Source organism: Strix aluco, chromosome 7 (genome assembly GCF_031877795.1).
Source record: "Strix aluco isolate bStrAlu1 chromosome 7, bStrAlu1.hap1, whole genome shotgun sequence".
Lineage (NCBI taxonomy): Eukaryota > Metazoa > Chordata > Aves > Strigiformes > Strigidae > Strix > Strix aluco.
Window position 1 is genome coordinate 41,257,218 of NC_133937.1, and position 24,417 is coordinate 41,281,634.

General features: G+C 50.2%; 1 protein-coding gene across 2 annotated transcripts in view; it reads right to left on the bottom strand.

Annotated features, from left to right (window-relative positions):
• Positions 1-569: 569 nt before the first annotated feature.
• STK32C (serine/threonine kinase 32C) overlaps positions 570-24,417 on the bottom strand; it is an 87,013-nt gene continuing 63,165 nt past the window's right edge. Inside the window, exons 3-12 of one of the 2 annotated variants that reach the window (XM_074831590.1) lie at positions 12,580-12,731; positions 10,976-11,149; positions 10,442-10,479; positions 8,979-9,068; positions 8,396-8,499; positions 8,179-8,295; positions 6,331-6,456; positions 6,066-6,197; positions 4,832-4,899; positions 570-4,422 (exon numbers count right to left, since the gene is read on the bottom strand). In XM_074831590.1, the coding sequence (XP_074687691.1) occupies positions 4,284-4,422; positions 4,832-4,899; positions 6,066-6,197; positions 6,331-6,456; positions 8,179-8,295; positions 8,396-8,499; positions 8,979-9,068; positions 10,442-10,479; positions 10,976-11,149; positions 12,580-12,731 (1,140 nt within the window). In that variant the 3' untranslated portion in view covers positions 570-4,283. The remainder of the gene's footprint in view (positions 4,423-4,831; positions 4,900-6,065; positions 6,198-6,330; positions 6,457-8,178; positions 8,296-8,395; positions 8,500-8,978; positions 9,069-10,441; positions 10,480-10,975; positions 11,150-12,579; positions 12,732-24,417) is intronic. The other variant, XM_074831591.1, reaches the window with a different exon arrangement.

The window sequence follows — 24,417 nt, forward strand, 5'->3', positions numbered from 1 at the left end:
ATGGAAAGGGCCCTCAGCCCCACCACCGTCAAGATAAACTCTGCCTGGGGAATTCTAAATCCCGCTGTCTGACACCAGAAAGTGGGAGGCTGTAAAATGCCCGGATTCAGCTGGTTTCTTTTTAGCACCCATTTTGCAGTGGCTCAGGAGCCTCACAGCCACGTTCCTGCAGCTCCTGTCCCACCCTGGCTCTACACTAGTGGGAGCATCCCACCACCCCAGGGGCTCGCCGAGCTTTCAGCGTTTTGCTGCATTGGTGGTTGGTGCCTTCATGGCCTTGTAACCACCCGCTGCGCCCCCCCTGGCACCACGTGCAGCCCACGGGAAATCCACGGCCTGTTGAGCCACCTGGCCACCGCTGGCCCAGGAGCTGCCGTTGGTAGCCAGCAGCACAGGCCAGCAGGCTAGCCACACAGCCCGGACGTTACCCCTACTGGTGTAACCCGAGTGCTGAATGGCTCCAGTCCACGACGTGTAAACGAGAAACGTTAATTGTAACATCTGCTTTTCATGAGATTCCATGTTTTGTCTACAGAGCACTAACCTGGAAATGACAGCAAATACATGGCCATGTTAAAAATACATTTATTACTCCACATACGCAATGGCTTCTCGCAGTATCTGCAAAAACACAAACTTGTCATAACTTAAATATTCTGTGACATGGTAAAATTTTCATGCAATAAAATTACAGAAATGTATTAACATAAAATACAAAGATACCCTTTACATCTATTTCCACTGAAATAATTTTTAAAAATACCCTACCAAGGCATGAGGATTTCAGCACTGTCCAATGTCAAATTCATGTTATTGGCCTTTTTGCTATTATTTTATAACTCTTATTCTCTTTTTGGCAAGGTACAGAGGAATAAAGAATTGGCAACAGAAGAAACATCAGGACCCAATCTGTCATTTGTTTTCTATGCAAAATTCTCAGTGAAGTCTGTGGAATTCAATGGAAACACTTAAAAATATGCAACTTTGCAAAACTTCATAATACAACAGAGATAAGAAAACAACCTTATGGCAAGGAATTGAGGGAGAATAAGTTACAGGCGATGTAGACCACTCACAGCGAATGATGGCACACCCCGTATAAATCTGTCATACAAAAAATACATATATTTAAATAGTTATATACAGAAAATTATTGTATTCTGGTCATAGTGGAGATGTAAACCAGAGCTGCTATGGGGGTCTTTCAGGCTCTGCACAAGGGGGTTTGGTACCAGGAGGATTCCACAACTTCACCGCGAGTTTTGCTCACATCTGGGGCCACGTCAGCTCTAATGTGACACAGAGACAGGAGAGGAGTGGCCTGGAGAACGTCCAAGCCCAGCGTTTCCCCCAGGAACCAGCCCCCCACGGGGCCGCCCGTCCTGGGCTCGGCCAGCGCAGGCTCCCAACAGGGACACGGTGACGGGGACGCGGCACAGGAGGTGCCCGGAGAGCAGCAGCCCAGCGGGGACGGAAGGGCCCGGCGTGCTGAAACCCACCATGGAGATCCTGACAAGGAAGCACACACTAGCTCGTTCCTATCGTTCTTCCGTTTTCCAGTTACACTTTTTGTGTAATTTCTCCTCCAGGGACTAGGCACAACCAGGCCGCAGTAAAGCCTGGCCCCCAGTGGGCACTACTGAGGTTATGCCCATGCATTATTTAAGATCAAACATGAGTATTTCCGCTCCAGTGGGCTCACGGTGTCTCTCCGGCTCAGCACAATGAACCCAGAGGCCCGTGTCCCACCTCAGTGACTGAGGTTTAGAGACAGCCTGAGGCAGAGAGCAGAGCTTTCCCTGGCTGGACTTCAGTGGTGGGAGCCAGAACCTGCCCCCCATCATTGCCCCTGGGAAGCAGCAATGAGCCAGCGTCTCCCCAGCAGCTTTCCCGGGTTCTGCCAAGTGCTGCTGAGGATATTTTGCACAATCTACCCAGGAAGGGCAGTGCTGAAAAGGGAACATGAATGACCAACATGGGGAGGGTTTGCGGGGAGAAACATCCATTTTGGAAGTGAGCCAGCTCCTCCCTATGCACACCAACCTCGAACTCAAGGGCTGTTTGTCACTTGTCCTAAAGAAAGCGATGAAAACACTGGACTAGACAGGGCCTACCAAGCTGCTAACATCCCTCCTGGCCCGAGAGCTTCTGGCTGAACAGGATCTACCCATGTCTCTCATACAGGGGAGGGTTTGGTCCTTGTCATTCCGACAGTCTAAACTTTTGTCATTATTTACAGAAAGATGACAATAGTGCAATGGAGTTTACTGAAAAATCCTATCCACACCGGTGGTGTAAATCATCTGTAATTTGTAATTCCTGAATCAGTACATGTTCTGAACCCTCGTTCTGCGTCTCCTGCCCCGCCTGGATCCTGGCGGGCTGAGCGGTGGGTTTGGGCCCTGCGTGGCAGCAGCCTTTTCACCCTGCTCTGATCCCAACCAAATCAGAGCCGGTCTCCATGTGGTTTTGTGACGAGATTGAAGTGTTACCAGAGTGTCCTGGCCATGACTCAGGGGCTGGGGTGGGGGGACGGGGGACATGAGGGGTGTGCAGAGAGCAGCGGGGCTCAGACCAGGCTGCAGCCCCCCTCCAGCCCGTCATTAGCGCAGCTCCTAACGAGGCGCGGAGCAGGCCTGCGTGAGGCCCCGTGGTCAAGGCCGGGGCCCCGCGGTGCCACCCCGGCCCCTCGCTGGGCTCCGCCATGGGACTGGGCACTCACCACCCTGCGAGAGCGGCCGCGGCCAACGGCGTTTGCCCGGCTCTGTCCTGAAAATGGCTACGCAAACGGGCACCAGAGCTCGGCTTCCCACCCCGCACAAGCTGTGCCTGTGTGCCTCAATGCTGCTTTTAAAGACTTCTGTGAAAATTCGGTCCTGCACGATTTCAGCCACATAATAATCTCCACATAAAACTGTGGAAAATAAATGCATCGTGTCATTTTTAAACTAAAACTGGTTTGTAGCAGTTACGCCTTTCTGTTTTATTCATGGAAACGAAAAATGCAACAAAATTTGTCCTGAAAAGAGTCTGCATCTGTTAAAAACATTTTCTATCCATTTCTGCGTTATGAATACACAGTAAGGATGCAAACACTGCAGCCTCCTCATGTCTGGCAGCAAACAGATCTTGGTAGTTTGAAAGTGAATGCACTCCTAACGAAATCCCTGTGCATCACAACGGCCGGACATTGCAGCAGAACCCATGGCTCATTTTCAGCAACAGTAACCAAAAGCCACTCTACAGCAGATTAAGCAACTAATATAGTGAAGGCTTCTGAAACAAGAAAGGCAATATCCACAGCCGGAGCAAGTTCAGGAGATCTCCCGTCTTATTAAGAAGTTAAACCAGGTATTGGTAAATTATATACAGTACTTTTACTTTACACTGAAAATTAAAGTAAATCAAAGGGTGAAATAAGATGTTCCCGTCTTCCGTGACCACGCAGCATTGCCAGGCCACCCACTTGGCCTCCAAAAAACCTGCACCTGGGACAGACAGCGTCCTCCAAACCCGGACAAACGGAGCCAAACCCTCCGGTCTGTTCGCATAGCTCCTCGCCACTCGCAGCAGCTACGTGAAGAAAGCAAATATTTTAAACGCATTCTGCATCTCAATTATATGTTTAATCATTACCCAGACCCTGAAGGATTCATGGAGTGCACAAAAAACATTTATTTGCCCCTAGTCGGGAAAGAAACTCTGACAGGTGACGAGAGGACAAGGACGTGCCCGGGATGTCCTTCTGCTGCAGGGCCCGAACAGCTCAAGGCTCCCAGGAGGCTGGTGCTGCCCGCCACAGCCTGGAAAGGCTCCGATTTACACAGGGGTTGCCTGTCCCGGCGGCAGCCTTCACGAACAGGGACTGCCCAAGAAAAATGAAACCACCTATTCGGCCTTCCTCCCTCGCCACACCTGCCTGGTGTCATCCCCTGCAGCACCCAAGGACGTTAACTTCTTTTCTTGTCATCTTACTGTATTAAAAACACGTGCAGATCAGCAACCTGACATTAAAAAAGAACAAGTAAAGAAGTTGATCTGCCTCCTCCGACAAGTTGCATAGCAAGTACCTTTACCAGGCCAGGCAGTCAGCATGCCGCGCTGGCGAGCCGGTCAATCCAGGAGCGCAGTTCTGTAAGAACTATCCCTTTTGCTACAGCTTTGCAAGCCCAGTGGTCGGTGCTCCCCGGCGGCGTCGGAGGACAGCCTGCGGTGCTCAGCACAACCTGAGGACGGGTTAGCGGCTCGGCGCGGGCCGGCGACCCTCGCCCGGCGGCTGCAGCCTAGCTGCTGCCTGCGGAGGAGCAGACGGAGCTGCACATGTTCAAGTTGGAGGTCTCGGACTCGGCCTCCGTCTCGGCTTCATCGGTGGTCTCAGGGGGGGACACAGACTCGCTTGTCTGCTCTTGGCTCTTCTTTAGCCTGTGCGGAGCAGAGGAACCAGGCGTTATGGCCACCCCCAGAGCAAACGCCCCGCAGAGGAAGCACCTCCCTTGCCTTCATTTTCCAAAGCCTCACCCTCTAACAGCAGGACGGGTGGGAAGATGCAATGGGGGAACTGAGCAGTGTCACATACACATGCTAAACCCAGAAGCCCTTCTGCAGCATGATTTATTTAATGGCAGGGTTCAATAAGCCCTGATCTCATCTCCCTTTTTGGTCAGAACCGTTTTTCATACAGAGGCAGCACCTGAGCTCCTCTGCTGACGTCAGTCACCCAGGGCTAAGGCGGCAGCGAGACGCTCCCAGCCATCATGCACTGGCACTCTGATTCCAAAGGGAAGCTGGGAAAAAGAGTATTTTTTCCTCAAAAAATATACCCCGCACTCACTTCTCTCTGTTAAAAATGACAAAGTCTTGCTGGATAGCTTCAAGGCATTCTTGGAGATAGTCATTTTCCTGTTGAAGGAAAACAGCACATGCATAAGCAGTCCCACCTGCATCTCATCACTGCCACCCTCGTGGCTTTCACCAGGGGCCTGGTTCACCTGCAGCAAGCACGCTTTTCCACACAGCACAGCCAGCACACCGTTCTCCAGACAAACACAGCGCGTTTATCTGTGTATCCTGCTTTTGGGAGTGCTGTCTGCCCACAGGCAGGGCAGTCAGCGTGGGGGAGAGCGCAGCACAAAGCCTGCGTGTGTGAGCCCCTGCAAGAGCAAGGCACAAAGCTGCTGCCCTGTCCACAGGCAGGGATGCTGCCTGCTCGCACACCAGGGAAGCTGGCAGCACCTGTGGGGCAGGCAGGAAACACCAGCGTGTGGACAGCCCACGCTTCCTGATTTCTGCCTTTATTTTACCTCCTGCATCACCTCTGTCTAGGTGCAGAGCTCTCCTCTGAAGCCAGATGCTGCTCCACCTCCCAGCGAAGCAGGGACGCCTGTCCCCTGCCCAGGCAGGGCTTTGCCAGCCCTTGTGCCACCCACCCGTGCACCCATGGCCACAGCGAGGGACGGGCTCCTGCCCAGCGTGGGCAAATGGCCGTGGGTCCTGGCAGGTAAAGTGCCCTTAACTCTCCTGGCAGCAAAACCTTGGTGAGGTATTTGCAAATTTGCTTATTCTGTTTTTTCCCTCTCTCGCTTCCCGATTTATTCTTCATCCTCTTATGGTAAGTCTCATTGATTGCACATTAGCTCCCGCTAATTGATCAGACAAACCCCCACCGTGCGACCCCCCCGAGAGCTGTCACAGACATGGGGCACCACCTCTCAGAAACATCACATGGACGTGTATTTGTTTCTTAAGTTTTTCTCTTGACCGGTGTGCCTAGACCTCTGTTTCTCATTTCATTTTCCAAAGTACAGATTACTGTAAAAACTTACGTAAGATGAACATTTGGTTGTTAGGAAGACTCCGCTGGGCAAATGTTTTCATCAGAATAAATCACAGAATCATCTCGGTTGGAAAAGACCTTGAAGATCATCTAGTCCAACCATGAACCTCACACTGACCGTTCTCTGAGTAACCTGCAGTTACCGCACTGTCGCAGTAACTACTGCTATACACCCCAAATGCAGCAGCTCAGCCTTTTTTCCCATCTGGCCATCACCCCAGAAAGCACTCACAGACTGAGAGCTGTCTTTGCTGTTATCTCTCGACTTGTTCTTCGCAAGCCTCTTCTTCTTCTTGTGCAAGGGCCTCGACTCCAGGATCATCTCCTCCAACTCGAAGGTGGGGTCGCAGTGCAGGCGGCCCTTCTGCCAGGACACATGACATGACACCGCAGGCGTTAGGCGCAGCAGAGACTCTCTTGTGCAGCAAATACACTCAGAAACTACCCCTCTGTCAGAGGGCCTCTGCTGAGCGCAGCAGTTCCTCGCTCCTACTCACGTTGGGGACGAAGCCCGGCTCCACCCGCTTCTCGCAGATGTCACTCCAGACCACGCTGGACAGGTACGCCGAGGCCTGAACATCGGCCAGGCAGGAAAAGCGATGCTCGGGGTTCACCGTCAGCAGCTGGGGAGAGGAAAGCATTCCCGTCAGAGGAGAGGGAAGAGGGGCCTAGCAGCATCCTGCCTCAGGGATGACCCAGACACTTCAGCCACGCAGCAGCCTTTCCATCATGGGAAATATGTAACTTGCTGTAGGGAAAAAAAAGATTAGAAAAGCGTTCTGGAGGTTGTGAAGCCAGATGGGCAAAAATCCAGTACCGTGAGCCCTTGGGCCGGCATGGGTTTGCTCCTCCCATGCCTACCAACAATGCATGACCCTTGGCCGCAGCAGCTGGGCGCTGCCGCCCCTGCGCACTCCTCCCCGAGGCAGGGACAGACCTCGCTCCCTCGTAAAGGCGTTGATCCTCCCAGAGGCTCATCGCTTCGGTTTAAACCTCCACACGTCCTGCTTTCACATTCTGTGACACCAGGGGGTACTACTCTGCTTATCACACACACAGACTACTAAGCACAGAGGAAAAAAAATGATCGCTTGATCCACTGAGAGTCCAGTCTGAGGACAGACCCGATTTTTCAAAGAATTCAGTACTGTGTACCCCACTGTACGCTCGGGTGACTTGAGTTACAGCTTCCAGGACTGCTGGAGGTACACCTAACATGGAGATACATCTAACGTGGAGATACATTTAATGTGGAGATACATCTAACATGGTGGTATGGCTAATGGGGAGGTACATCTAATGGGGGAAACTTTCAGGCATTTTTCCATGGCATAAAATTATCTTCACCTTTAAAACAAAGAGGGGCAATTCCCACTTCCCAAGTAAGGCCACTGTGGGGCCTGGGAGCAGGGAGCGGGAGCTGGCCCTGGTGGGCAGGTGGGCAACAGGGTACCTGGCATCACCCCTGGGTGCTGGCGGAGCCCCCGGCATCACCTCTTGGTGCCAGCAGAGCCCCTGGCATCGCCCCTGGTCGTCCTGAGCACAGAAGCCCCAGCGCTCTGGGGGGCCACGGAGGGTCCTGCCAGGCTGCGGTGGCCGCTGGCACTGTCCCGCTGAGGTGGCTGGTGCCTGGCAGGTCCCCGGGAGCCCGCCTGCCCGCAGCCCAGCAGATGGCAATGCGAACCTGCTGAATGCCCCGCTGCAGTCACAACTAACAACGCTGCTTCTCCTTAGAACAAAATCTAATTCTGTAAATTGTCCACCTGACATTCACTCGCATCAGAGTCACTTATTTGCTGTCAGCACCGTGTTTATCTTTTATATAGCACGCTCTTTGGTGACTTTTCTGAGTTCTGAAGCGAGCAGAAGCTAAATGCAGCCTCCACTCCCAACCTCCTCATGCAGCAGTGCACGGCAAGCAGCAGCCCCCGGCATCAATGTGAGAACCCCCCACATGCTGAGCCAGGCCCCCCAGCCCGGCCGAGCTACGGCAGCAGGGGCAGCACAAGGACCCAGCTCACACAGCCGCCTCAGCTGGAGCTGCCACTTGCCGAGGGTACAGGGGGGAGTGCTGGAAGGGGCCAGTTCTAGCCCAGGTAGAAATTTGATTGCCACTCCAAAACCAGGCTTCTTCCTTCCCTTGCTGTCAAACATGACGCATCTTGTTACAGGGGTAATGAACAAACAAAACACAAAATTAACCTTTGCTTAAGCCTGAACAAAGTCATAAAAATTAGTCCTATTTCAATTTTACATTATTTCTTAATATGCTGAATATTTTCCAGCTAGTCCAGCACGCGCCATGGCTAATGTACAATGCAAACCGCGCCAGCAGGATGATTTACCTTTCTCAACAGAGCAACCATTTCTTTTGACCACACAGATGAGTACTGAACGCTCACGGTACTGAAGAGCTGAATTAAAGACTCCACGGGGTTGTTGGAGTGGATGTCATATGGTCTCTGGGGGGAAAAAAGCAGAAAGATTAGAAGAAATTCCCTGTCCTCTCTGCAATCAGTCAGAAGGCACGTTCCCAGGCCTCAGACTGGCCAGGAGCCCTACCCAGCCCCGCAGCAGCTCGTAAGCCATGATCCCCAGCGACCACCAGTCCACCTCGAAGGAGTAGCCCGTCCCGCCATTCAGGAAGGAATGGAAAATCTCCGGGGCTGAACAGAAAGGGCAAAAGGCAACAGGTTATTTGTTGACTTCAGTCTGTTTCTCTTTCAGTATTCCAGGTAAGTCAGTTTGTAAACCCCAGGGTTATCTGCACACGCTCCTGCCCAAGAGAGGCTTTGCCAGCTGGGGTGAGCAGCAGCAGGTGCCGCCCACCCTCGCTGGGCAGCTGGTTTATGGGGCACAGGTGGGGAGAGCTGAGGGACGGCAGAAACCCGCCGGGACGCACCAAGGCCCAGCGCGGGGCCAGCGGGGTGGGCGGGAGGGGAGGGGAGGGGAGGGGAGGGGGTGCTGACGGTGACTCGCTCACGCTGGGAATTTCCCTTTTCAAAGGATCAGGCTCCGCTGAGTGACTTGGGCACATGCATTAATGTGCTAAATGAATCCCGTGCCTTTGTCACAGACAGGCAGCATGCAGTCAGTGCTCTTGCAGTGTAAAATACAGACGTAAGGAACAGCTATTCCTTCTTACCCATGTATGGCTTTGTTCCAGCTAATGCAGTTGCTCTTTCACCATCCCTAATTATTGTTGCGATATTAAAATCTGTTAAATGTGCATGACCTTAAATAAAGACATATTTTAAGAAGGAATTAATCGCAGTGCAGAACAGTGGCAATGCAGAGTCAGAATACATTTGTTTCATAAGCCCCTGCCCTCAGACAGCGTAGCATGGGCGCAGGCGGGTCAGGGTCAGACCCCACCGAGATCCTGGAGCTTTCCCAGGACCTGAGGCTGGTGAGGCGATTAAACGGTAGCTAGCTTTGGGTCTTGATTTTAAATCGCACTTGGAGCAAACTAGTAACCTACACCAGCTCCAGCACTCGCTCAAATTGCTCTGGCCAGAGCCTACAGTCAGTGAGGAAGACAACAGGGAAACACTATATCAAGTTATCGCCTTGGTCGCATTGATTAAAACCCTAGAACTGTTTTTGATGAAAGTCACTGAACCACAATCACCCCAAAGTCCCAAAACTAAACCAGTGCTGCCACTCTGCACAGAGCACAGCGGATCTGAACATGAAATCATAACAGTGCTTCCCAAACCCTCAGGCTGTACGAAGAAATCACTAAGATATTTCGAGAAGTGCTGGAACACCTTCTCCCTGTTTCTACTTTCTCTGTCATCAGGACTGGAAGTTAAAATTCAGAATAGGTCACTATTTTCAAGCCAGCCTGGAATACAGAAAACCCACCCACTTGCCCTTCTGGAGGCTGCGCTCTGCTCTCTGTCTACACAGCAGTGACGGAAGTGGTTTGTAAATCACAGACTACCTTGTCCTGTGAAGTCTTCCCTTGCATCTCCTTGTTCTCATTTATGTTTGGGCTTTATGTCCTGCGCTATTTTATAATTAACTTCCCTGCAAGTGCAAGCTTTAGTTTTGATGAGGTGTTGTGGTAAAACTCGGATGGTTTGGAGCCTGCTCTCCTGAGAGATTGCATCTTCCTTTTGTAAGATCTCCTGCTAGAACAGAGGTGACTGCCAGATCTCCCGTGGGAGCTCTCCCAGGTAGTTCTGCCACGGAGACAGTACAACCAGCCGACGGACCCTCAGCGAGGTCCCTGAACTCACCCCACCCAGCTCAGCCCAGATCCATCCCTCCAGGAAGACACCAAAGCTATCCTAAAAATGTATGTGCAGATCACCTGCTCTAAACCTCCACAAAGTCAGGCCTGGTGCTTTGTGCCCTCCCACGATGCCAGGTGCCGCGGTTCGGGCAGGCATGACGATGCCCTGGGCACTCGCGAGCGTGGGGTAACGAGGAGAGGGGTTGCCCTGGGCGGAGCTTCCCTGGCATTACCAAACACCCATCAATTAGAAGGAGTGGTGCTTCTTCCACACCTTTCCCAGATAAAAAGACACACAATATTCAAGACTGTAAAGAATCTGTCCCTCAAATGAGGGAGGCAGACAAAGCAAGGCAGAGAGATCCTACCTTGCTCATCGAGGAGGATGTTGTCTGGTTTTACGTCTCTGGGAAAAGAAGCAAGGTTCCAGCAAGATGAAATCTCAGTCAGATCAGGGATGCAACTCAACAACAAAAAAACCTGCAACTTTTTTATCTATCAAAAATTAGGAACAAGTAAAACAAAAATACCCTAACATGAGACAAGTCTCTTTATGATGGACTAGAAATAGGCCTTTCCTGGGCAACTGGGCAAAAAAGTGGGAGCCTCAGACCTCTTCAGGCATCATTTACAAGGAAAATTAATAACACAATAGCGGGCCTATTTCTGAGAAGCCCTTGATCGCTTTGAAACCCACCTGAAAGGTGCCGTCAGGCTCCCTCCGAGTGACAGGGGAGCAGGACCAGCAGCCAGGGGGTGCCCAGCACTGGCGCTGCCAGCGCGGTTTAGTGCCGGCAGCTCCCTGACACAGGGGCACCGGTGGCATTAAGCAAAGACAGCGTCACCCACCCCAAAGCAGCCACGGGCAGCTCCCACCTGTGAGGATGAGGCTGTGCGGTTACCTGTGGATAATGTGCTGACTTCGTAGGTAGTCAAGAGCCAGCGCCATCTCACAGATGTAGAGTTTGACTGTCTCTTCCGTGAACTGGACATTTTGCTGCAGATGATAGCGCAGGTCGCCACCGAGAAGCAGGTCCACCACCATGAACATGTCCTCCTCGTCCTGGAAGGAGTACCTGCGGGACCGGCGAAGTGTCAGCCAGCAGCCTGATCCCACAGGAGCCACCACACCAAGCCAGGCTTTTCCCCTCTCCTAATTACACCGTCCTGTGAAAACTGTGAACAGTCCCACCGCAGCACATCCCGGCCTTGGTGCTCACATCTTTCTAATTAAGCAAGGGCGACTCAAGATGCTGTCTTGGTTTTTAACCCATTGCCACACTAAACAATTCTCCCTTTGCAGAGGTAAGCATCCCAATTAACTTCCCCTGCTCACCCTGCCACCATCACCTCCCGAACGCTGCCTGTAACCCCACCAGCAGGCAGAGCTGCAGGCAGAGCTCAGGGCTTTGCTAGCCAGTTGCTTCAGAAAAACTTTGCATTTTCAATTGTGAACAATCTGATAAAACTACTTAAAATATCTCTGCATATCCTGAAAATGAATTGGAAAACACAACCACTAATTTAACCATGAAAACCAGAAAAAGAGATTTATATTTACTGTAGAGTAAAACGCCTCTCTAAATCTGCAGTGGATCCCACAGGAGACTGACAGCAGTGAGGATACACTACAAAACAACGTTCAATTGTTATATTTGGAGACAGTATTTCTAAGGAAAGAGTATGTGGGATTGTATAATACTTATGAATCACACACTTCTCTCATCTTAAATGTTGGTTTATTCTCAAAGTACGAGCTGAAAGGGAAAAATTTGCTAAGGAAGCAAGTTTTCTCAAGAAATTCATTACTTGTTGGAAAAAAATATTTGCAATTGCTAAATTGCTGAAAAATAAATATTAACTTATTTGGCTGTTCTGAAGTAACGGATCAACAAAAAAAATGTGAAGTATCATCAATTGCCATCAGTTTGTGTATTAAACTTTCTGAATCTTTGAAAATCTTCCCACCCACCAGCCTGCCGCGCATCCGCCATGGCCGGAGAGGGTGGAGACACCCGCAGCCAGCCAGCTGCCCGAGGCCACCTGAGGTCTGCAGCTTCCCCGTGAAAACCTGCTGCTTCTTCCCCTCTCCTGCCTCTGTGGAATCCAGGTGCTGTTCACCAGGCACCGGCTCCAGCCCTAAAACCACGTTCCGATCGTAGCATAACCCTTGCGATCTCTGAAGGAGAGAGATTTTTGGTCTTTGCCAGATTTTGGATTTCTGGTCTTTGCCAGAAGGCTGTGAAAAACACCCAGCAAACACACAAAGGTTTCTGATGGAAAAAGAGAAGCTAGGCTGTTTTATAGTGTTAGATGCCATAGCATTTATAGATCCCTCTGAACTAGGTTTCCTGAATGCATCTGATGTCACCACGGCCTTGCACTGTGGCAGCTCACTGGGAGGCTCCCACAGACATCAGTGAGCCCAGGAGGACAGGGAGGACATGGCTCCGCAAGCCCCTGAGGGAAGGCGGCCCCAGAGGGCAGAGGAAGAGGAGCTGCTCACCAGAGATTCACCAGGAACACATGCTCGATCTCCTGCAGGATTTCCAGCTCTCTGAACACATTGCGAACCTCATCCCTTTCGATGCACTGCTGTTTGTTCATGTACTTCATGGCATACATCTTCTCAGTGTCTCTCTTCTGCACAATACACACCTAGAGGACCGCAGAAGGGGAAGGAAAAAAAGAGATTTAGTAAAATGTGCCATATTCTCCTTTGCTGCTTTACCAGGCTGAGGCCCAGGCTGCTCAGCACTTCTACGCCGCTACCAGATAACCCTGGTCCTGGTCTGAGACTTGGGCTCTACAGATACAAGTGTCCTGGCTCCATGCGCTCCCCTTTTGGGCACCCCCCACCCCCCCGGGCTGCCTGTAACTGAGCGGCCACACAAGAGCTCCCTCGAGGATGGGGAGAGCTTTCCAGCAGGGAATGGGGGCTGGGAGCTGTGGGAGAGAGCTTGGTGCTGGCTGCCTCCGAATGGAGACCGGCTTTGGGCCACTGCAGGGCTTCTCTCCCAGCCTCGACTCCATCCTGCTCACACCCACTGGCTGCCAACATCCACCAGATTGGTTTTAATCTATTGCATCCGTAGCTGGGCTCTGAAAGGTCAAAATAATCCCATTTGTTTTAGCAGGAAGAGATTAAAATGTGCATTTCTTAACAACAAGCCCCACTGTGCCCCTGGAAAGCAGCGGCACTCTGTCCTTGCGAGACTCAGACCCGTGGCACAGGCTCAGGCAGCCTCTTCTCGCGCCGGGCAAGTGGGAGGCCACGACGGGTCCCCCCGCGAACCGTCAGCTTCCCACGGGCTGCTGGCGGCCGTCCCACTGCCGCCCCGCAGAGCCGGGCTGCCCGGCAGCCCCCGGCCCGCAGGGAGCCCCCGGCCCCCGGCCCCAGCACCCACTGGCCCATGGGCACGAAGCCCGCTGGGCTGGCACAGCCTTCCCGGCCAGCACCACCTTCGGTGTGCCTCCCTTGGGTCTCCTGATGCTAACGACACCTTAATTACCAAGGGAACTATTTTTAAAAGAGCTAATTAGTTATCAAGGTAACTATTTTTAAATGAACTAATGAAATGTCTACATCTGGTATAATTATGTCTGTCCTCTTTTAATTATCAGACATGCTCATGATTTCGATGCGCTGGATCTATTTTCTTTGAAAAAGAAAGAATTGGCATTTTGGTGATACAGCCCTCACGCGGAGCGGCGCAGGGAGGCTGACCAGGGGTGAGCTCCTTAGAGAACAGGTCACGTCTACACAGCGCGGAGCAAGGAAAGGGAGTTTCTGTGGACGCAGAAAACATCGCAGACAGACGGGAGCCGCCGAACTCCTCGCACTTCTAAAATACTGCCATTAATAACCATTTGCAAGCACTAATGGCGCAAAATATAATATCATCAAGGACACACTGCAGCAAGAAGGTGACAAAATAATAGGTGGTTATCATTAGCCTGATAAAAACACCCCAATTAGCGATGCACACTGAAATTACAGGGACTATTTCACAGTCGTCATTACAGTTACGGTAAGAACAGGAAATTATGTATTGAAATAACTCCTGGCACAGCTCAGGCCTCCTGCCAACGCTCCCTCCTGGGGCAGCTTGACCTGAGCAATTTCCTCAGGCTTTGCCCAGAGCCCAGTCCAGTGGCCACGGCACCAGGCCCCGGCTTGGCCCCCAGGTGCCAGCAAGCCCATGCCCCTGCTCACCTCCCAGCTGAGCACGGGTGTTCCCAGCCCCGTCCCCCCCGCTGGCACCGTCCCCTCCGGCATCTGTGGGCGAGCTTTTATACAAAACAGGTAAGGAAAAACCCCTGCTTTGTGCAAACTTAATAATAATCATGAACTGCCTAGCGCAATGCAAAGCACCAGCAGGATCCAGCCCCTGCCTAAAGCTGGCTGTACGTTTAATAAACCAGGCAAAAATAACTTCATATTTTATAAATTCTTCGAGCAGAAAAGACCTAACAACATCCCTTTAAAACACAGTCATTGCTACATAACTCCTCTACAAACAAACCTTTCAATAACGGCCATCCAGGCGCTGAACAACATTCTTTCCTGATGTCAGTTTATTTCACATTATGGCTAGAAGCTCATTAATTTCTAATTTTTTATTATTTCTTTTTAGGTTGTGACTTGCACTATCTTAACAGGCATTTTATATTTATGTCATTTGCTTCTTGTTTCTCTGCAGGGAAAATGGAAACCTGGTATAATAAATGAGAAAATGATGAAAACTTCTTGTACTCTGTAATCATAATAAATGGCTTTCTGCAATGGAACAGCATCACCTACATACAAAGCAATGCCAGTTTCAGGCGCTCTGGAAATTTTTGTTCTCTGTTTTCTGGAAAAGAACACCAATGTGGGCGTCGATGGAAACGTCCCTCTTCCAGCCAAGCCTCCCGGAATGGCGGGGTGGCGGGGGCAGCCTGGTGGGATGAGCTGCGGGGCAGCACACCCTGCGGCCGCCGGCCGGCCGGGGCGAGAGGGCACGTCTCCGGTGCCCAGCTACGCTCTGTACTGCCATAGTGGCCATTAATCGTTAATGATCACCTTAACACAGCTCTCGGAGGGGATGTCACACAAATCGAACCAACGTCAGGAGCAGGGTTGGTGCTGCCCCGGCCAGGCACGGCCGCCTAGCTGCGAACGCTTTATAAGATGCCCCTGGTTACAGACAGGCAGTGTCCTCCCCCGCAAACATCAGTGCCCCAACACGTATCTTTTCTTTTTTGTGCCTCTCCATTCCTGCATCTGTTCCTGGGGAAGGAATAAACATCTACTTGGTAACAAGTCAGAGTGGTTTTTCAAATGACTCTCAATCCATTTTCAAGCAGATCTACAATGTGAAGCAAGGCAAGAAAGCAGAAAGAAGAGACTACTTTGTCCTCATTCTGCATAATGTGGTCCCTCACCGCACAAAGGAAATTTTCAGTGGTTAAATACAGCCATTAGAAAAAATTGTATGTAATGCTGCCAGATCTGCGAAGCAGAAGGCAGGCATCAGCTGGTACTATATTGCTCAAGACATGGCACATAAAAGATTTAATAGAGTCCCAGATACCCTGAACATTCAGCTGCTGCCAAATGGTTTGTATACAGCTGCCTTTGCTTTTATTGCATTAAAGGCATAAAGGGTTTGGAGCCTGCATTTGCGATTCAGGACATGAGATGTGCATTTAACATCTCCCAGTTCCACCGCACTTCATGGGGCCCCAGACAATGACGACGCCTGTATTGTCACCAGAACTGGCAGCTCCTGCCCACCTCAGCGTGGTCAACACTCAACAGCCCTGGCTATCTCATTAATTTAGAGGGGACTAACGAGGACCACTGACCTAGGTGATATTAAAAAAGTAACAGGTGAGGAAAACTGACTCTTGGCTTTGAAATACCTTTCTTTAAGGTAAGAGTTATCATTAAAACCACAGCACATGAACAGAAGTGCTCAGAGCTGCCTCCCCACTCTGTGCACAAAGTTTGTTTTTCTCAGCAAAAGCAGCCGAGGAGTTAAGCCAGACTTTGTTCGACTTTCAAGAGCACCCCGGAGATTTTCGTCACGGCCTGTCCCGCGGGCAGACGCACGATGCTGCTCCCTGCCACCTCTGCTGCCACGCAGCACTGCCCGCACAACGGCCCCAACCTCGCTCGCTGCAGAGCTGGCCCTGCGGCTTCCCGCTGCAGACACATCCCACCCTCTGCTGAGCTGACAGGACATCCTCTGTCCAAACCGTCCCAATAATCGATGAGAAGGAGAGGTGTGAGAACAGCTGAGAAGTCAAGGGATGGGGAGCCAAGAGGAACCTGGCAGCGGGAGGGCTTCTCCGTGCCGTGCTGAGCTCCAGCAACGCTCCCGCGGGGCAAATGGGCACCGCACGGAAACACAGCACACCAAAGCTCACCTGACCTTCCTGTAGCATCTGAAAATCAAAGACGGGGACAAAGGGATCAGCTGTAATTTGAGAAGAACAAACCAACAGCAGCCTCTGGAGCGGGAACAGCTGGCACAGCTCCGAACCTCTCCTGGGGTCAGCCTGGTGGGGGCTGTTTCCACCAGCTTCCAACTGATCCAGGGAAAACATTAAGAATTTCAAATATCAGACCACAATTTAAGGTTTAGAAACCAAAACAAATTTAGAAAAATAATACTAGAACTAAGTAATAGAACATATCTGAGGGCCTTACACTTTTGACCGGTTTGTCTTCTACTCCCACACACGCCACGACTGTAATTCGCAGGGACGAACCTCGCTCTCACAGTCAGAGGCATACGCACCACTTACACCCTCACACAAACCTGACTTTAGGATAAAGCCTCAGGATGAACCTCATTCTGTAGGATCAAAGCACTCTCTGTCACACCACGGACTAAGTACCAAAAGCAAAAACAAAGTCTGTAACGTGCCAGGAATTATTTGGCTTCTTATTCCCCTGCGTCCCTCACTGGGCTGTTGCTTACCAGCGTTATTTCTCTTTTCCACCCAACCACGGTGTAAGCTGGCATGGAAATAGGGAGCTGGGCTCTGGATGTTTTCTGCTGTCCAGAGGACTCAGACATTATGTCCCTTTTGGAAGGTTTTTTTGTTCTTGTTAATTCAGGATACTTTCCCCATTTGCCTACATTTTTGCTGCTCTGTACGTTTTTCAGTCCAACTTGCTCTCTCTCAGGCAGACTTTGCACTTCCTCCTTTAGAAATCCTTTTTTCCTGGCTGATTCTGAAGGAATCCAGTGGGCTGAAATCCCCACTCAGATGAAAGGTCATCTAATCATTTAATAGCATGTCCTGACTTATCTCAAATTAATTATAAAGGGGCAGCACAATTTGTCTGGGCTCAAACAAAAGCAAGCAGTTTGCATTCTGGGCAGGATCTGTGGAGCTGATAAATACTTGAGACTGCTTGATCTCAGCTTACACAAAGATTATTTTTTCCTTCTGCAAATGCAGCTGTGATCTTAAATTAAGGCACCCACAGTCCTGTCCTCCGCAGGACCCTGCCGTCACATCTGATGCGAACACCCACAGCTGGGTTCAAGAGATCTTCCTTTTGGTTCTGAACTGTGAGCAGTAGGTTTTCTTCCGGAATCTCTCAGCGGCTTCGGCCTTTGACAGCCGAGACAGACGTGCTGTAATCCTTACATACACAGACACCTTATTGACTTTGGCTGAGAGTCATCGGGAGGTTTCAGTGTACAAAGCTGGATTTCGCTTATTTTGGTTTTAGAGTAAAGTCTTAGGATTAGCAAGCACTACGCACCAACACCAAACACCTTAATCCTACACGATAGTGAACCACAGCTGAACGCTGCTCCAGCTTATAAAAATGCTTATTTGGAGTGCTTGCACCTTGCCCACCTATATGGATTTCTCCTCCAGCTTCTGCCGACTTCCCTTGGGTATCTATGGCTGAACCCCCAATGTAGAAAACCTACAAAACTCCTGTTAGATACTGAAATGGTTAAAAAAAGTCTCCGTATTTCCTTTCTGCAGAGATGAAAAGCACTGCAGTTGTAAGTGGTCATTCTGGAAATGGCTGTGACTCTGGGATGATGCATCGATCCATCTGGCAGACCTTATTTGATCCCAGCAGCGCTCTCCAACCATTAATCACCCAAAGCAGCAGTTTTCAGCTCTCAAAAATAAGCCAACCCTGATGAAGTCACGAGGAATTATCATGAGCAGAAGCACAACCAGAATCTGGCCCTAAGCTTCAACGCAGCAAAGGAAATATCAGTCACCTCTGACACCCACCACCCCCTGCACTGGCGGCCTAGGACCCGGCCCTGCCTCGGCCCGAGAACAGCAGTGCAGAGGACATGCAGGACTGGGAAGAAGCCCGGCCCAGCCCACGGCGCTTCCACTGCGCAAGCTCAGCGAGACCCAGCAGTCGCCAGGCCTGTCGGGGCCACCAGCACAACATCCCAGTGCCACGTCCCACCGAGACACAGGCTGGAGCAGGGGCAGACCCTGGCTGGACCACTGGTGTGGCTCATTCTCCCCTCTCGGGCTGCCAGGGACAAATCCCTCCACCTTTTCCCCAATATCTCTATAGCTGCCATTTTACTTGTAAGGTTGAAACTTGAATTGTGAAGCATAAACGTAAAATTGCCCATGGCACCCAAAAGCATCAGTTGGCTTTGGAACTGCCCAGGGAAAAGAGTCTCTGCCACAGGGGCCAGCGTGGCAGTAGCCTCAGGAAGGGGGTCAAGGAAATGGGAGATTCTGGAGCAGGAAGAACAAAGTTCTTCATTCAGAAGGATCAGAAGCAGCAAGGAAGCACTTACCATGGTGTATAAATAACTCGAGCTTTTTTGGACAACTGAGTTCAGTTCTGATCACTAAATGTTACAGCAGGAGCAGGGAGAAAAGAGAAAGAACTGGTAATTTGTGACAGAGCCACATAAGCACGTGCTTACTGCAGCTGAGACCACCCCAACCGTTGGCTCACAGGGAACAGCTGGGTTAAATCCCAGTCACTCCAGTACAGCTGGAAACCACCCCCAGGTGCTCAGTGAGGGTTTGAGACTTTGAAGGCAGACTGCAAATCAGGAACAGTCAGGTCTTCCTTGCAGAGAAGGACGAGAAGATTGTGATTACTTGTTTCTTGCCAGCCAGAGTGAGTTTGCTGAGCAAATAGAGACAACAAAGCAGGGAAGAAAGGGTTTACTGTAAACTGTGCGTTGCTGTTCTGTCACTGAAAGAATAACCGCCAATATCGATTTTTACCAAGTTCATCTTCAGACAAGCTTTCCTCTAACGGCTCACCTGTTAAACCAAGACAACAAACCGTTCACCTCTCTGAAGAGTTTTCATTCTTCAGAAAGCAGCTACATCTGATCAGCTGGAGGGAAATGACTGTCACGCAGCCTTGGAAGAGTTGCAGAGGACTTTATTTGGCAGTTAACGTCGCACTGGGCAGAGCAGTGCCCGGGCGGGAGGAGAGCTGCACCCCCCGGCCCCCCAGGATCCCCTCTGCTTCGCTGTTTGAGAGCGGTTCTGTACCAAGAGCTGCAGACAGAATCTTGCCAATTACGTTAAAAAATTAAAATCAATTCTCAGCTGCTATCAGGAAAGTAACAAACAGGGATCGTGCTATTCTGAAGAGAAACTGAAGGCATTTGGCACAGCCACGGCATCACGGCTGCACAGGACGCAGTATCAGTTACCCTGTCATTTAAAAGCAATCTTCGGACCCATTTTGTATTATGACAGCACTGATGGTAATTGAAATACAATCTCTGCCTGATAATTAACATCTGTGTAACACTTGTAATTAAAAAGATCATATTAAATTGCGCTACAGTTCTCATAAACATTAAGGATGAAACCAGCTAATTTTTTTTTTTTTTTTAGGCACAGCCAAGATAGCAAAGCTTAAAGCTGCCTCCCAGGTGTATCTGCAGCAGTACAATTAAAGTATCAGGGATTCATTAAGCACGTGAGCAGCTGGATGAAGCTCTGCTGAAAGCATCTACCTGCTTTCCGAAGGTCTGCCCATGACTTTTATGTCCGACCGGGAAGGAGCCCAGGATCAAGGTCACCCACACAAGCCCAGGCGTGGGTGGACAAGAAGGGGACGGCGACTCGGCCACGGCCGTGAAGCACTGGCACGGCCCAGCGCTCCCTGGCTCGGGCTGCCCCCGCTGCTCATCCACCACCAGCCGTCAGCGTGGCCAAGGGGGCCCGACCCCTCTGCGAGCAGTGGGCTCTGCCTGGAGCCAGGAAGGGTTCCTTCCCCAGCCCCGCCTGTCTGGCCAGCGGCACGCTCCCCTGAGGGCCACCAGCCACTGGAGGTGGCCTGTGCTCAAACCACCCCCTGCCCTCCCCTGGGGACACTCCCTCAGTCAAAACCTCCTTTGATCCCAATAATTACCATGCTGGCCCCCAGCTCCAGCCTTGTGACAACCCACAGAGAACAGCACCTCCCACAAAGCCACAAACGCACACGAGTTACGGGCGGGATCAGGTGGGAACCGCTGGCAACCGCCACCAAAGATCACCTCAGATTTATCAAATCAGATTTATCTAATCAAAAGCCTTCTCAAAAAGGCAACAGTCGGGGAGGGAGGCGAAGCCCTGGGAGCAGGATGGCAGCTGCCCACAACTTACCCGTGACGCTTACCTCACGCTCAGCGGGGACACGTTACTATAATAGTGTCTGATCCTGAATAACAACATACTTTGAAACAATCAAAAACCTTCATTGCTTGATTATGCAGCTTATTTAACCAGAACTTTGTTCTGGGAACAGTTCTGACAGCAGTGTCTCTGGCAGTGTTTTTCCCAACTATTATCTCCCGCACACAAAGACCCATTTAAAAGAATGGGACATCTGCAGCGCTGGTCCCAGTGCCAACCTGCGCACAGATCTCCCGTGTTAGGCCATGTTGACGAGCCGGGCCCAGTGACACAAACAAGTGGGCGGCTGCTGGCCGTGACAACAGCCCTCCTCCACCCTTCCACGTGTCTCCGGCTTTCAGCCTTGCCTCCAGACTGGATTGGGCCGACAGCACTGCTCGGGGCCAGGCCGGCACGGCAGAGCCTCCTGCGTTGGGATTGCTCCCCTACGCGGTTGTGGTCCTCAGAACAACAGATGCTTCCAGGTGAGACGCTCACACACTGCTCCTGCCTGCTTCTGCACCTGGCCCAGGGGGACGCGTGGCACAAATAGGTACCTCCTGCTGCTGTGCTGCTGTTGGCTGCGAACGGCCGCCGGCGTGCCAGCTCTGCACGGCTGATCCCCGGCCTGCACGGAGGGGTCCGTGCCATGCTCACCTGCAGGGCTGCACCCCACATGGGCACCCAGCCTCCACAGACACTGGGTACTGCAGCAGCTGGTCTGCAAATAACGGTTTCAGGCAGTTGGGACCACTTTATAGCTACATCTCTAAGAGTAACAACGGGTATTTTAATAACACAGTCTCCCCTTCAGACGCAAAGGTCAAAACCAGAACCTATCTCCTCAGGTATAAAGCAAATTAAAAGCTGTAAAGCTGCAGCGAGTGGAAAATGCCCATGATCCTCAGAAGCCACACTCTATGGACAAGGTTACCGGCTCAACAAATCTGCCTTCACATCTTCAAGAGCTGATCTTGTTTTCTATTCCAAACACCTTGCCACATTTCACTCCCTAAGATATTTTTCATGGAGTCTTACGACTTTACTTTTTCCCTGCTGAAAAGTTGTGCTTTATCACAAGATTGATGAAGGACTGGTTTGTCAGAACACCATAAATCATTAAAATCTCTTTAATTCAGTACTGCTCTTTGCTACAGCCGAGTTGTAACAGTAGCTAATAAAACTTTTATTCATAGCAAGCCTGTTGGTGTTCTCAGGTCATGTCAACACTTCCATTAAAAATGCCTTTCTCAGTTGCTGATGCTAGAGACAAAAACCCCTTCTGACCCAAAATAAAACCTGCTGTTCAAGATCACACCTCAGTGACCCACACATCAATAACTTCAACTCGGGAGTCTTAAGAATGTGTTGGTGTTCTCATCCCGTGCAGATCTGCAGACCTCCTCAAAGCTCAACAGACCCACAGGGATTTATATCATCTACAAACGTGGCCAGCCTGCTGTGTACTGGGAAAGTAAAACACATCTCACAGGCATAGCTGGGAGTGTGCTCAAAACACATCCAGAGCCAGGATTGTCCTTTTTTTTTTTTTTTTTTCCCCAGAATGAACCTTATATCTGCCTTGCTGTTGACATAAATGGCACACAACCAGTGCACTGAAACTATGTCAGGAAAAGCTTTCCTCATTGGCACCTGCACACAGCAAGCAGGGAGATGAGTTCTTCTAGTTGGTGTCTATCATGGAATATTTCCCAATTTTCCTACAAGAATTCATGACAGGAGGGTGCAGAATGTTATCTAGATGCTCTGAATCCTATGATTTACAGTAATTTTAGGTGGTTCAGACTAAGCACTTCCTTTTAATGTCATGCTGAGAAAATAATGTCTCGTCAGACGTTAAGCAGATATTTCTATAATCGAGTTTTGGATATGGGTGATTATCCGACTTGCAGCTCCAAAAAACAAGTAGTCTTCTTTACCTCATGAGAGACATTAATCCAAATAAACAAGGAAAAACTAAAGAAGTGACAGCATACAAACCTAAGAAACAAAAAAGGAGCATTTTTCTTTACTTTTGTTTGTCCTTGTTCTGCACCCTCTCCCCGCCTGCATGCCAGCTATACAGTTTCATCGATTGATAGAAACTGTAGTCAGTCAGATATCTCAAAATCTGATGTCGGTACTAAATTTTAAAACAAATAACGTAGGTGTTTCAGATCATCCTTTGGTCATAGTCTTGAGCACGTGTCCCCAATGCGGCGTGGCCCGAGTTTGCTGCCCTTAAGGCCACTGAAGAGCAGACCCTCGCTGGGGAGGTCTCCAAGTGGACGGGAACCATGTTCCCCGCTGTGCGGATGGCTCTGCCGAGAGCGGGGAGGAGGACAAACAGGGAGATGTGTTCTGGAGCTGTCACGCTTCCTACGGAAAGGCTGTTAGGCATCTCAATCTTTGGGTAGCTTTAATCACATGCTCATATCTCTGCTGGGCTTTTCTGGCTTTAGTATTATTTAAAGAAGAATGATGAAAAATCAGGCCAACCTGCAGAACTCCCTGAAGACACCATGACCCATCTTCTTCCTGCCTTTTGGATGGATCCAGACCTGGATCCACCATTTACTCCAGCTTGGCAGAGCTCCATGGATTTACATGAGGACCTGAACCCCTTCATACAACTACAGTTAACAAGTCTTTTCTGAGAAAAATGTGGAAAGTACATCCTCCTATGGCTGACATACATTTTGAGTTAAGTCTTGTATTTGGAGTCATCTCTCATTAAGGCCATGATTACAGTCCATGATGTTTTATACGCTGGTTGGAGGCAGACAAAATGATTTTTTTAGTTACATATTTGATAAAACTTGGGAACAGAGAGAAATCGAATTATTTTCAATGAAGAATGGAGGGCTTTATTTAATCTCTGAACGTAAATTAATGTTGAAGCTTTTCCTGATCCCAAGGCAAGAACACTCACTGTGCCATTTTGAAAATCCTCATCACTCATCTTGAAATGGCGCTGCCGGGCGATGCGGCCTAATGTCTTCGTTTGTGCTGCTGCCACAACGTGCCTCCCAGGCACCAAAGTTTCCATTCCATGCTGAAGTAAATAAATATAGGTGTAACTTTTCAACTAAGAAAGAAGGGGATACTCGTGTTTCATAGTGCAAAACCTTCAGGAGGGATTAATGTCACTGGCAGCCAAATGCTTAATTTTTCCTTGTCAGAAGCTTGCTTCACTGCACCGATGTGTTTACCACCAAATTGCTGCAAAGGGATCTGCCCTGGTAGGCATCTCCTCTCGTGAAGATCCTCTGCACTGACACACCTTGTTTTTCAGCACCAGGTCCAAGGTCTTGCAAAGAAACCATAAGAGCTGTCACACCGCAGACACCTGTGCCTAAGACACAGGCAAATTGTGAAGTGGCTCCCAGCGTAAAGTTCATTAAAAACAGCTCATATGCCAGAGCTACGAAAACCTCCCAAACGTTAATATCAAATGTTGGGTCTGCCAGCTGGAACTCAGAAATCAGAATAACTATAGACAATTGTTACTTGACAGCAAACACCCCTGTGCACATACTGTGCATGTTGCACACAGCGTTAATTTCTCCATCAATGGCAGCACCACTCCCCAGGCTTAAAGTCAATAACTTGCCTGGAAGGAAATTTGGTCAGATTATAGTCCCATCTGCTCACATTTGCTTTTCAATATTGCAATAAAATCCCTAGTATCCTTCCCTGGGGAAAAAGGACAGTT